At 52.4% G+C, this 12744-nt stretch overlaps 1 protein-coding gene across 1 annotated transcript in view; it reads left to right on the top strand.

The window, feature by feature from the left end:
- The window catches only part of ALK (anaplastic lymphoma receptor tyrosine kinase), a gene marked incomplete at its 3' end in the record, with an annotated part of 732271 nt that overhangs the window by 691231 nt on the left and 28296 nt on the right, over positions 1–12744 (top strand). Inside the window, exons 14-20 of the mRNA XM_011960583.1 lie at positions 2015–2146; positions 3600–3744; positions 6891–7073; positions 8277–8375; positions 8863–9015; positions 10350–10454; positions 12397–12583. Of these exons, the coding sequence (XP_011815973.1) occupies positions 2015–2146; positions 3600–3744; positions 6891–7073; positions 8277–8375; positions 8863–9015; positions 10350–10454; positions 12397–12583 (1004 nt within the window). The remainder of the gene's footprint in view (positions 1–2014; positions 2147–3599; positions 3745–6890; positions 7074–8276; positions 8376–8862; positions 9016–10349; positions 10455–12396; positions 12584–12744) is intronic.

Raw genomic sequence — 12744 nt, forward strand, 5'->3', positions numbered from 1 at the left:
AAAAAAAAAAAAAAAAAAAGAACCCAGACTGGACCCGGAATCCTGTGCTCTGCCCAGCTGACAGCTCACCCCCAGGGCCAACCCTCAGGGCACATTTCTTGCAACTCATGCCTGTGCCAGGTGGCAGTGAGCAGGCTCCTCCCAGGCCAGGACATAGCTGCACATACATACGGGAAATGCCAGCTCTCTACAATAGCAATTCAGAGCCTTCCACCCACACTAAATCCACTCTAAGAAATATCAAATTATTTCCATCATTAAATCCAAAATGCCATGGAACAAATTGCTTCTCGGCTATTTATCTGGAAATTTCTGTAGTACTCATTGCCGGCACCCCTGAGTGCTTTAGCCTAAGAAGTGGCTCACGAAGAATGGCTGCATCCACTGGCTGGTTACGAAGCAGCATCGATGGAAATGTGATGTTTTACTGGGTTTTTTTCTATTAAGTGAAAGAAAAGTTACTTTCCTCCAAGGTCAGGCTGATGTTTGAAGAATTCGTCTGAGCTGTGGTGGCCGACAAGCAGGCGTGGCTGTTTTTGAAGCCTCCTTCTTCAGGGATTCCAGGATTCTGTTACAGAATCTCCAGCACAATCTTGAGGGCTCTCTAATACCTGAGCCCCAACCAGGAGCATATGTGGGCCCAGAAGTGAATCTAAATTAGAACAGCAGCTGGCCGGGCACAGTGGCTCACACCTGTAATCGCGGCACTGTGGGAGGCCGAGGCGGGTGGATCACCTGAGGTCAGGCATTCAAGAGCAGCCTGGCCAACATGGCAAAACCCCTCCTCTACTAAAAATACAAAAATTAGCAGGGCATGGTGGTGCGCACCTGTAGTCCCAGCTGCTTGGGAGGCTGAGACACCAGAATTGTTTGAACCCAGGAGGCAGAAGTTGCAGTGCGCCGAGATCGTGCCATTGCACGAAGTAAGACTCTCTCAAAAAACAGATAAGAACAGCAGCCATTTACTCAGTTCCCACTATACGTGAGGCGCTCCACTAGACGCCTTACTTGTACTACCCTCAGTAAATGCCACAATGACCTGTGTTGTCTTTATTCCCAGCCACACTGGAGGATCAGAGATCAAGGGCCCCTGTCACGGTTTCCCGGGGTGGGTGGAGAATCCAGACTACCTGATTGCGGGGCTCACTCTACAAGGCAAGCAGAGGGCTGTGCCAGGGATTCCGGAGGGAAGAAACGGAACATTAGCTAGGAGGAATGAGATGTCCAAAAGGGAGAACTGATTTTCCCAGAGAAGAACTGGGAATAAAACTTGAGTCTGGCCTTTGCTGGTTTTTTTCTCTCCTCCTGATGCTTCAGAGCTGTGACTTCTCAGAAAACCTTGATGGCTCTCAGTGAGAGAATGGCTCTCGTAGAGAATGAAGTCCACTCCTCGCAGTGCCTTCAAGGCCTCTAGCCACGATCAGACTGTTCAGTTTAATTCTCTCTACCCACCTAATTTATGCTCCCTCCAGCCCCATCTCACCACATACGACTTTCCCATTCTTCCTCGGATCTCTTCATCCCACAGGATCGAAACAGGTCATCCTGGACAATTTCTCTGTCCTGATAGACTTGTGGGCCAAAGAGACCTTTGTGCTTTTCCCCCACACACCCCACTCACCCACTTCCCTCTGGGCTCATGCCACTCTTTGTTCTTGCAATGACATAACTTTGCCCTACTCTCTGTGAAAAAAAAAACAAAACAAACAAAAAAACCTCCCTATCCTTCAAGGCTCAACTAAAAGCCGCCTCCTACAGGCAGTCCTCACAGCAATAAAACCTTGCTCCCTCGCTCCCAGTTTCTCCTAGCATTTTCTGTCTAAGCCATCCTTGTGGTCCTTCCCCAACACTGCCCAGAGGGACAGTTATTAGTGTATTTTTCTGCCTCCTAAACTCAACTGTAAGTTTTTTTGAGACAGAGTCAGATCCTGTTTTTAAGCGTAGAAATTCTGTCTGTTGCAAAGTGGAGAACTCTGGTTTGGCCACAAACCTGACGTGCTTTTTGTTTCTACAGACAAACCAGTTAATCCAGAAAGTCTGCATTGGAGAGAACAATGTGATAGAAGAAGAAATCCGTGTGAACAGAAGCGTGCATGAGTGGGCAGGAGGAGGAGGAGGAGGGGGTGGAGCCACCTATGTATTTAAGGTAAGGTCTGCACCGCCAGATTTCCACCAGATTTCTGTGAATCTGCGATGTTAGAGCCTCATGACAGCCCTGGGACAGAAACACCTCAGATGCTCTTATCCCCATTTAAAGATGAGCAGGGTCAGGTGCAGTGGCTTATTCCTGCAGTCCTAGCGTTTTGGGAGGCCAAGGCAGGAGGATCGCTTGAGGTCAGGAATTCATGATCAGCTTGGGCAACATAGCAAAACCTCGTCTCTACCAAAAAAAATTAAAAATTAGCCACTAGTGGTGGCTTGCACCTATAGTCATAGCTACTTGGGAGGCTGAGGCAGGAGGATCGCTTGAGCCCAGGAGTTCAAGGCTGCAATGAGCTGTGATCACGCCATAGCACTCCAGCCTGAGCAACAGAGCAAGACCCTGTCTCTAAAACCAATAAAAGAATTAAAAAATAGGCCGGGCGCGGTGGCTCAAGCCTGTAATCCCAGCACTTTGGGAGGCCGAGACGGGCGGATCACGAGGTCAGGAGATCGAGACCATCCTGGCTAACACGGTGAAACCCCGTCTCTACTAAAAATACAAAAACTAGCCGGGCGAGGTGGCGGGCGCCTGTAGTCCCAGCTACTCGGGAGGCTGAGGCAGGAGAATGGCGTAAACCCAGGAGGCGGAGCTTGCAGTGAGCTGAGATCTGGCCACTGCACTCCAGTCCGGGCGACAGAGCGAGACTCTGCCTCAAAAAAAAAAAAAAAAAAAAAAAAAAAAAAAAAAAAAAAAAAAAAGAATTAAAAAATAAAGATGAGCAGACTGAGATCCAGAGCGATATAGAGTCTGTCTGTCCAGGAAAGGGTAGACTCTTCTCTTACTGATACAGCAGCTCAATTTCACCATGCACAGCCTTTGCCATCCTACTTTCAGAGGGTTCTGCTGTGCCCTCCTGGACCAGCTCTCTGTCCTAAGGTGGATTTTTCTGGCATCATCACAGCCAGGCCAGGAACTGAAGACCGAGGCCACCTGCTAGGTCCTCCCACAGGACTGTGATGCTGAGGGCTTAATCTTGAATCTTTGAGGGCCAGAGTCAGAGACCCCTAAGAATGAGGGAGAGAGAGCATAGAGAGACCTGCTTCTAATCACCAGCATCCAGACCTCTGAGGCCAGTCTGAGGAGCTTCAGGAAAGGGGCTGGAGGAAGTAGAAGAAGCAGCCTCTAAGATCAGCCCCCACCTCCTGGTATATATATTTTGCTTTTGGTATATGGGTTTTGCTTCTCTGGTTGAACCCTGACTGATAGAGAAGCTTGTGGAGCCAATGGGTTATTGTAACAAGGGTTCAGAGCCCACAAACCACCTCAGACCACTGAGAGGTCACCAGGTCACCCCACTGCCTAGCAAACCCTCAGTCAGGCTGAGTTAACCAGGGCTTGGGGGCTACAGGGGGAAGCACCGCTGGGTTTCTCAATGTCTCAACGTCTTCCCGGTCAGATGAAGGATGGAGTGCCGGTGCCCCTGATCATTGCAGCCGGAGGTGGCGGCAGGGCCTATGGGGCCAAGACAGACACGTTCCACCCAGAGAGACTGGAGAATAACTCCTCAGTTCTAGGGCTGAACGGCAATTCCGGAGCCGCAGGTAAAGCGTCGCGAGCATGCCCTCTCCCGGAACCTCTCCCAGGCTTTCAGCTGGGCCCTGATGCCATCGCGTGCCTGAGGGCATCTTAGTCACTGGCACCTGGGATGCTGGGAGCTCTGGATATTGGTCCCAATATCCAGGGAGGGAGGGCAGGCAGCACCCTGGGAGCCCTGCAGGCTGTCCTGCTGACCTGGAGCTTGGACAGGTAGAAGGTCACTGAGAAAGTGAGGCAGGGAGCAGCCGTCAATCAGCCAGCTGACCCTCCCTGGGTTTTACCAACATGCAATTGTTAGAGCCTCCCCCGGAGATTCCTTCTTCCTCCAGGGGCAGATGGGCCACCCAGTTAAGATGTGAGCAGATGAAAAAATTCTGGGCAATGTCAGGCCCCCTAGACCCCTATGGTATAGACCTCCAGGCCCAAGGCTGCCGGACCCAAGCATACCCCACTGGAAAATCTCCTTCTTGACTCTCCACGGCTGAGCTCTCTTCCTCCATTAGTGGGAGGCAGAAGCACAAAAATGCGAGACAGGCAGGGAAGAGAGTATCAATTCCCTGATTCCTCTAAAGTCAGCCACCCCTAAAGACAGAAAATGCAATTCCTTTTTTTATTTTCTTTTCCACACAATCAGACTGTGGGAGGATCTTAGAAGGCATTTAAGATTTGGGATTAATTAAAACAAATGTGCAAACTGTCTCTCAATTGAGAGACAGCTAGAGATAGAAGAGTAGAAACAGTCATGGGTCCACCATGAGGTTCTCCAGTGACATTCACAGCACCCCTACCGAGGCCCAGCACCTGAGAAACCCTGAAGCACCTCTGCCTCTGTTGCACATGTGCTGTCAAAACAACCCTGCAGGTTTCCAGGCGGATACCATTCCTGTTTTACAGGAGAGCCAATGGGCTCACCAAGGCCTGATGACTTTTTTTTTTCTCAACATGGTTGAGCTGTTTAGTGATGGAGACAATTTTGTTTGTTTGTTTGTTTGTTTGTTTTTGCGACAGAGTCTTGTTCTGTCGCCAGGCCGGAGCACAGTGGCACGGTCTCAGCTCACTGCCACCTCTGACTCGTGGGTTCAGGTGATTCTCCTGCCTCAGCCTCCCGAGTAGCTGGGATTACAGGCACGCACCACCACACCCAGCTAATTTTTGTATTTTTAGTAGAGATGGGGTTTCATCATGTTGATCAGGCTGGTCTCGATCTCCTGACCTCAAGTGATCTGCCTGCCTTGGCCTCCCAAAGTGCTGGGATTACACGCGTGAGCCACTGTGTCTGGCCAGTGGCTCAATTCGTATTTTTAAAACACCGTTGTTCTGATTTTGATATGGGTTATTTTCCTTTCCACACATTTGCTCGAAGGCTGCAAGATGGGTATGGGGTCAGAAACCTCCTCAGCTGGGGCTGAGCAGGATGAAAGCACAGCACGTGGTCTCCACCATCTCGTTCTGATTTATTTATTATGCACTTGCTCACAGCCCTGCACAAACACCAGAGCCAACTTCTGGCCCCTGTCACACCTAAGGGGCCTTCCCTCTGCCACATGACAAGAGCCTTGACAGGCCCACACCCTCATCTGAGAGCAGAAGGGAGGACAGCGAAACCCAAGCTCAGCACCCACCCCTGCAGGTTTCATGGCTGACAAAGTCCCCCCAGCTTGCCTGATGGCCTCGTCTCAGCTCTGCTTGTCCCCATTCTAGATTCAAGCTTGTTCCTGACCTCAGCTTCATTTTCCAAACCTCGCTTCCTCTTTCTAACAAGACAGTTATCCACCTACAGGTCCCTCTGTGTCCCAAGGAATCTCGGCCACAAGTGCTTCCGGAAACCCTGCCAGGCCGGTTCACCCGTAGGGTTCCGGCAGACACACACACTGCTGTTTCTGCCTTCCACCATCAATGTCCAGGTCCCCACCACACATCATCTGCTGCAGCAGAAAGGATTTTAGGGTTTTTAGGATACAGTCACCCTTTCCTAACCATCAGTTCTGTGTTCATTGGATTCAACTAACCACAGATCAAAAATACTCAAAAAAAAAAAAGATGATTGTGTCTTTACTGAACATGTACAGACTTATTCCCTAAATAATACAATAACTATTACATAGGATTTACCCTGTATTGGATATTATATGTAATCTAGAGATGATTTTTTTTATGGGAGAATGTGCAAAAACTATGCCACTTTATATAAAGGGACATTTATTTTGGTGTGATGGAGGGATCCTGGAACCAATCCTCCACAGATACTGAGGGACAACTGTAGATGTCTGTTCAAATGTCCTATGGAATGGAACACAGGTTGGCTACACTCAACCTCGGCTCTGTAGATAGCTTCCTTTGCAAGAGCCCAAAGCAGCCCCAGGCATTGGGAAGCACAGCCCCGAGGCTGCCTTTGTTGCCAGGGCATCGTCCACCACTGACCAGGGCTTCTGTTCCTGACCTTGGAGCGGTTCCTGAGAGCCGGGCCCTGGAGAACCTCTAAGCAGGCTGAGCCCAGGTGTGAGGCTGTCTGCACGCGTGTGTTTTGCCTCTCAAGCCCCTGACACTCCTCACCCCTGGCAGTGTGTGGAGCATTTCATACACTCACTGTCTCCTTTGATCTTAACATCAACCCTGTGAGCTGGGTCTTATTATCCCCAAGCTACAAGTGAAGCAACACAGGCTCAGAATGGGCGTTCTTGCCCATGCTTTCACAGACAGCAGTGGGCTCTGTGGTGCCTAGTCCAGGATTCCTGCAAGGAACTTTAGTGCAGGGTTTTGACATTTGGCTGCTCAAAGACTAATGAGTCCCATTTCTTGTTAGGATGGGAGGCAGTTAATGAAATGAAGGTCCAGTGCTATGGGGCTTGGCTGACATGAAGAGAAGATAGAGGAACGAGTTTAGTCACCATGCTGCCTGTCTGCCCACCTCCCCTGATCCTTAACCAAGCACAGCCCCTCCTTTTGAGCCAGAGAGGACTGGCAGGAAGCAGGGGTACAAGGCACGCTCTCATCTGGGTGTACTCAGCTGTGGCCAAACAGGTCTCCCTAGGGCAAGCCGCCTCCTACTGAAGATGGGCCCCGGGAGCTGGAGCTGGTGCAGGCGCCCTCCAGCGTGTCCTGCGTCCTTCTGGCCAGCATCCTCACGCGGGTTCCCTATCTCTTCCCGCAGGTGGTGGAGGTGGCTGGAATGATAACACTTCCTTGCTCTGGGCCGGAAAATCTTTGCTGGAGGGTGCCACCGGAGGACATTCCTGCCCCCAGGCCATGAAGAAGTGGGGGTGGGAGACAAGAGGGGGTTTCGGAGGGGGTGGAGGGGGGTGCTCCTCAGGTGGAGGAGGCGGAGGATATATAGGTAAAGATGATTCGTGTTCAAGGTGTCACTCCCTCCCCCTTAGTCCTAGGCTCCTCACCTCCCTGCCCTCTCCCGGCCCTCCCCTGGCCTGCCCAAGTGTGGACTGTGATGTGACTGCACGCCTCCCTCTCCGCCTGGCTGGACCTGCCAGAGGCAGGGTGTTGGCTCTCGAGCCAGCATCCTGCCTCCAGGCTTCCTCAGCGACAACATCAAGATCCCATGTGATTCTTGATCTCCCCCAAAGTCGATGATAAAGAGGCTTTGGCTTTCCAGACTAGTCTCTGAGGACTCCCCCAGCCTCCCTTGGATGGCCTGGCCAAGCCAGCTCCTGAAGGGGCGGGTTTGTGGTTTCATGGACTCCTCACTCCTGCTCCCTACCCCAGCCCACCAGCTTCCTGAAAGGCGCTGCTGTTCCTGCTGACAGGAGCTACTCCCGAGGGCAACTGCAGGCAGGCTTAGCCCAGCCCTTCAGCAAGCAGCCGGCCATTGACCCCAGCTGCCTCATCTGGGCTTCAGAGCACAGTCAGCAGAGCCTTCTGAAGCTGAGAGGCTGGGAGACGATGGCTCCCCGCTCCCCACAGATTAGGACGAATGCATGCATGCTCTGTGGTGTTCGTGTCTGTGTTTTGCTTTGACGCTGTGTGTAAGATGCTTGTGTTAACCACATGCTCTTCTTTTCCAAGCTGGGTGGGTGGGAGGAGCCCAAGGGGGGAGCCCAAAGATAGCCCAGCCCCAGGTGAAAGGAGGGACAGGAGCCTTAGGGTACAGGGGCTCATCTCCCGCAATCCCCACACCCCGCCACATTCCAACCCTGACCCAGTGGGGCTGGAGAGCAGCTCTTCATCCTGACCAGTCCTGGGAGAGGCACCACGGGCATATCCCAGCCTAGAAGGACTAGAACTTTTCGGACTCTTGCTCACATTAACCACTTCTTAGTGGGCCCCCAGCAGAGTGGTAGAGACCCCTCCTCCATCGGAGCTGGCCTGGACCTGAGGGGAAAGTAAACACACACCCAGCATCTACTGGGCCAAATCCCACGTGCAGCCTCTGTGCCCTGAGCCTCCCTTCCCTCCCCGCATCCCTATCCCTGAGGCCCCAGTGACCCCCTAACTTTGGCCAGAGCTGCATGCCCCGCTGACGTGCATGTGTGTTGATTTTGGCATCCACCCCCCATGTTAAACTCTGCTCTGGTTTGCTACTCAGGCGGCAATGCAGCCTCAAACAATGACCCCGAAATGGATGGGGAAGATGGGGTTTCCTTCATCAGTCCACTGGGCATCCTGTACACCCCAGCTTTAAAAGGTAGCCCCTCTTCCAGGCAGCAGAACAAACTTCCTTAGGTCAGTCCTCCCACCAAGCTAAAACCTCAGAGTCTCTGACATGTATCCAGGATACAGAGGCACAATTATGGGTCCCTGGCAGGCAAGCTTCCTATAGCGCAGGTCACCACATTTCCTGGAAGTCAGGATGTATGCTTTAATACGAATGCAGAGGCAGAATCCTAGGAAAGGTAACAATAATAGCCCAATACCTGCACCAGCCAACCTAAAGATCACGTGTGCGCTTCCTCCCACACAAATGCAAACATCCATAGGCACCCATGCCAGCTGCCTCCACTGCACTCTCCATATGCACAGGAAGACTCTCCTACACATTTGTGCTTCCAGTGGCTATGGGACCTAGGAACAGGGACCAGAGCACCCACAGTGACCACCTGGAGACATAGTGCTGAGGCTGGGAGTGGGGAAGCAGGCTCGGCCCGTGACTGACCGTCCCTCCTTGTCACCAGTGATGGAAGGCCATGGGGAAGTGAATATTAAGCATTATCTAAACTGCAGTCACTGTGAGGTAGACGAATGTCACATGGACACTGAAAGCCACAAGGTCATCTGCTTCTGTGACCACGGGACAGTGCTGGCAGAGGATGGCGTCTCCTGCATTGGTAAGGGGGCGGGGCCGGGGGAGGCAGAGGGGCAGACAGCCTGAGATTTGGCGCATGACCACAAGTGGTTTCTGGGTTCCAGGACACCCTGGATTCGGTTTTGCAAGCTTTCTGTCCCTCCCCTACCTGCGACAGCTCAAGTGCTCTGACCCCTGTGTGAAAGGTGGGCCATGGCTCCTGAAGGAGTCTTAAAAGTTCTCTAGTATAGAACACCAGCCCCACGGAGGGGCCATTCTGCCCCCACTTAAGCATGCCCAGTGACAGGGATCTCACTGCTCCTAAGGCGCTCTGTTCCCTTGGGCAGTTTCAGAGCCAGAGTGCTGTCCCCTTAACCTTCCTCTCCTAGGTTTCCTTACAGCAGCAGCTTTTCATGTGCAGTGTTTGAAGACAGTGCTCCCATCCTCCTCCTTTTCTTTTTTTTGGCAGAGTTTCACTCCTATTGCCTGGGCTGGAGTGCAATGATGCAGTCTTGGCTCACTGCAACCTCCACCTTCCAGGTTCAAGTGATTCTCCTGCCTCAGCCTCCCGAGTAGCTGGGACTACAGGCACCTGCGACTATGCCAGGCTAATTTTCCTATTTTCAGTAGAGACAGGGTTTCACCATGTTGGCCAGGCTAGTCTCGAACTCCTGACCTCAGGTGATCCACCCGCCTTGGCCTCCCAAAGTGCTGGGATTACAGGCATGAGCCACCGCACCTGGCCCAATCCTCCTCCTTTAACTCTTCTTCATATTAAATAACCTGTTTGTTTGCAGCAGTTCATACAAGATGCAGTTTTGTGTCTTCTCCCCCGGCCGCACTGGTGTCCCTCTTCTGCATGTGTTCCATTGTCGATGTCCCTTTTGAAATGTAGTGTCCAGTACCAAGCACGATGCCTCTGTGTGGTCTGGCCAGCAGAGGGCACAGGACCCCTCCCCACTCTAAGCCCAGTGCCTCAGGGCCACAGGGAAGTAATTTAGCCTCAGAGGGTGTTACTTAGAGCACACCCTGTTGTTTGGTCACCTGCGGCCCCCACCTCTCTTCCAGCTCAACTTTCGTTTCACCTTCCATCCTCACCCTGTAGTTGTGCAGCTCATGTTTTGAACCAACGTCTCGCCATTGATATTCATCCCTGTTAAATTTCCCTCCACTCAAAAGCTACAGCTAAAAGCTTGTAAAACCAGGATGAGTCTGGTCCTGCCCATGATTCTCTGAAAAGAGAAGTGTGACAAGGTCTCCAGCAATGGGAGGGAGCAGGTAGTTTTTGTCTCAGCTGGAGAGGTTATTTTTGACTTGGGACCAGCTCAAAGGAGAAAGGGTGTGGTTGTCAGTGCCCCACTGGGACCTGTCTTCTAGTGTCGCCCACCCCGGAGCCGCACCTGCCACTCTCACTGATCCTCTCCGTGGTGACCTCTGCCCTCGTGGCTGCCCTGGTCCTGGCTTTCTCTGGCATCATGATTGGTGAGTGCACAGAGCCCCAGGGACTCCCAAGGGGGCGGGAAGGCAGGACTAAATAGTGTCTCAGGCTGTGCCACTGGTGCCAGGGTGTCACTTCGTTATGCTAGTCCCTGGAATTGGGTGGGGTGGTGATTAGGGAAGCCCAGGCCAAGCCAAAACCGAAGCTCCCAACCTTCCCCCCACCAGAGCAGCTGCAGTTCCCTGAGGAGCCCCTGATTCTGCACCTCAGCCCCGTGTGTATCCTCCTGGCTGATTGGCGGTAGGGAGCTCTCTTCAGTGTTCCTCACGATGGGGAAAGCTCGTCCCCACCCCTAGACGTCACTTCTAGCTCCCATGTGCTTCCGCCGGCACAGCTCCCGTTTGGCTCCCACCCTGTATAATGCACTAGCCCACTCTTCTCCAAACCAGCCCTCCACCACCCTCCAGGCAGACAGATGGGAAAATCGGTTTCTGAGTATATTTCTGTTCAGCCTGTGAGCCAAGGTGAGCTGACCTGCAGGTCACGGAGAGCTCAGTGTGGTCCCAACCAGCCCTTACTGCTGGCAGAGACATGCCCAGTACAGATGGGCAGAGGCTTGAAAAGGGCAGAGGGAAAGGCTCCTGGGAGCCCTCGCAGGCCAGGCCCCCGCAGGCGAAGGGATCTTCCGGTAGAAGGGAGATGGCAGCACACGCTGCATCCCCATATGGTGCCATCCCTCAAAGGGACAGGATAATAGGAGCTAACACTTGTTGCATGGTTACTACATGCTCAGCAATTTGCACATTTCAGTTCATTTGATCCTCAAGTAGCCCTAATCTGATCATGGTCGGTCCATAGCATAGAGGAGGAAACTGAGCACATAGTGGGTGACTCGTTTGCCCTGGCCCGTGTGGCGGGGGGCTGGGCTTTACACACAGAATCTACCCTCTGAATCACAATTTTGTTCTGGCTCCCATGGAGTTTGCCTTCCAGAACATCCTCACATGTAGGAGTGATAATGGTCATTCACGTTGGTAGAGCTCTTTAGAAGTTTTCAAAACCATTTTACGTGGGTGAATTCATTTCATTGACAACCCTGGGGGTGGGGAGTGGGAGTGGTGAGGGAAACAGGGCAGGAATTACCATCCCTGCTTACAGAGCGGGAAACTACTGTCCAAAGAGGTCCTGTGACCTGGTCCTCATGGCTCAGCTTGTAAGTAACAAGAGGCGGAATTAGAGCACAGATCCCCAGACACCGATTTAGAGATCTTTTCATTATGTGGCTCTTCTCCAACTCTGCGGCTTGGCAGTTCTCCAACTACAGGAAACACAATTGACCAAGATCCCAGCTGCACCCTCCAATCCACTGCTGTGATTGCACTGAAGCTGCCCTACCCCATGACTGAGCACAGCAGAAACACTAAGGCAGGCCACTTCCTGGGAGCCGTGGGACTCCTCTGATGACTGACTTTGGCTCCAGAACCCCTTAGGGCCTTGCTGAAAATTCCTTAGGCTGCATGGCACCCAGGGTGCTTCCACCCAACCTTCCCTCCCTCCCTCGTTCACATGGGGTCAGACTTGCAACACGGTCTGCTGGCTCACCCAGCCTTCCCTGGCTCCCTCCCCATTTCCTCTCATGGGCATTTCTTCTAATAAAATCTGCAGACCATCTTGGGTCTAATCCCATCTCCAGTCTGCTTCTTGGAGGACCCAGACTAACATGACTCTGCCCTGTATAATACAAATAATTCTTTTCTGGATTTGTGATTTTTAGCTTTACATTTACTTTAAATCATGTTTCAATTAAAGACACACCTTCACATCTAAAATCATTTTGTTAGTATTTCTAAGTATGATGGAAAGGTTCAGAGCTCAGGGGAGGATACGGAGATCCAGGGAGGCTTCCTGTAGGAAGTGGCCTGTGTAGTGCTTCAAGGGCCAGGCTGCCTGGTCCAGGCCATGTTGCAGCTGACCATCCATCTGCAGTGTACCGCCGGAAGCACCAGGAGCTGCAAGCCATGCAGATGGAACTGCAGAGCCCTGAGTACAAGCTAAGCAAGCTCCGCACCTCGACCATCATGACCGACTACAACCCCAACTACTGCTTTGCTGGCAAGACCTCCTCCATCAGTGACCTGAAGGAGGTGCCGCGAAAAAACATCACCCTCATTCGGTGAGCGCCCTGCTGCCGTCCTGGGAGGAGAGGGGCTGCAGTCTAGGGGCTGAATGTTATCACAGCAGACTCCTCTAGCCACAAAAGGTCAGCAGAGCCCTCCCTATGGTCACCCCTAGCCCTCCTAGGAAGACAAGCCTTGACATTCAGGGCCATGTGTG

The sequence above is a fragment of the Colobus angolensis genome, unplaced genomic scaffold (genome assembly GCF_000951035.1).
Source record: "Colobus angolensis palliatus isolate OR3802 unplaced genomic scaffold, Cang.pa_1.0 Scaffold515, whole genome shotgun sequence".
NCBI lineage: Eukaryota > Metazoa > Chordata > Mammalia > Primates > Cercopithecidae > Colobus > Colobus angolensis.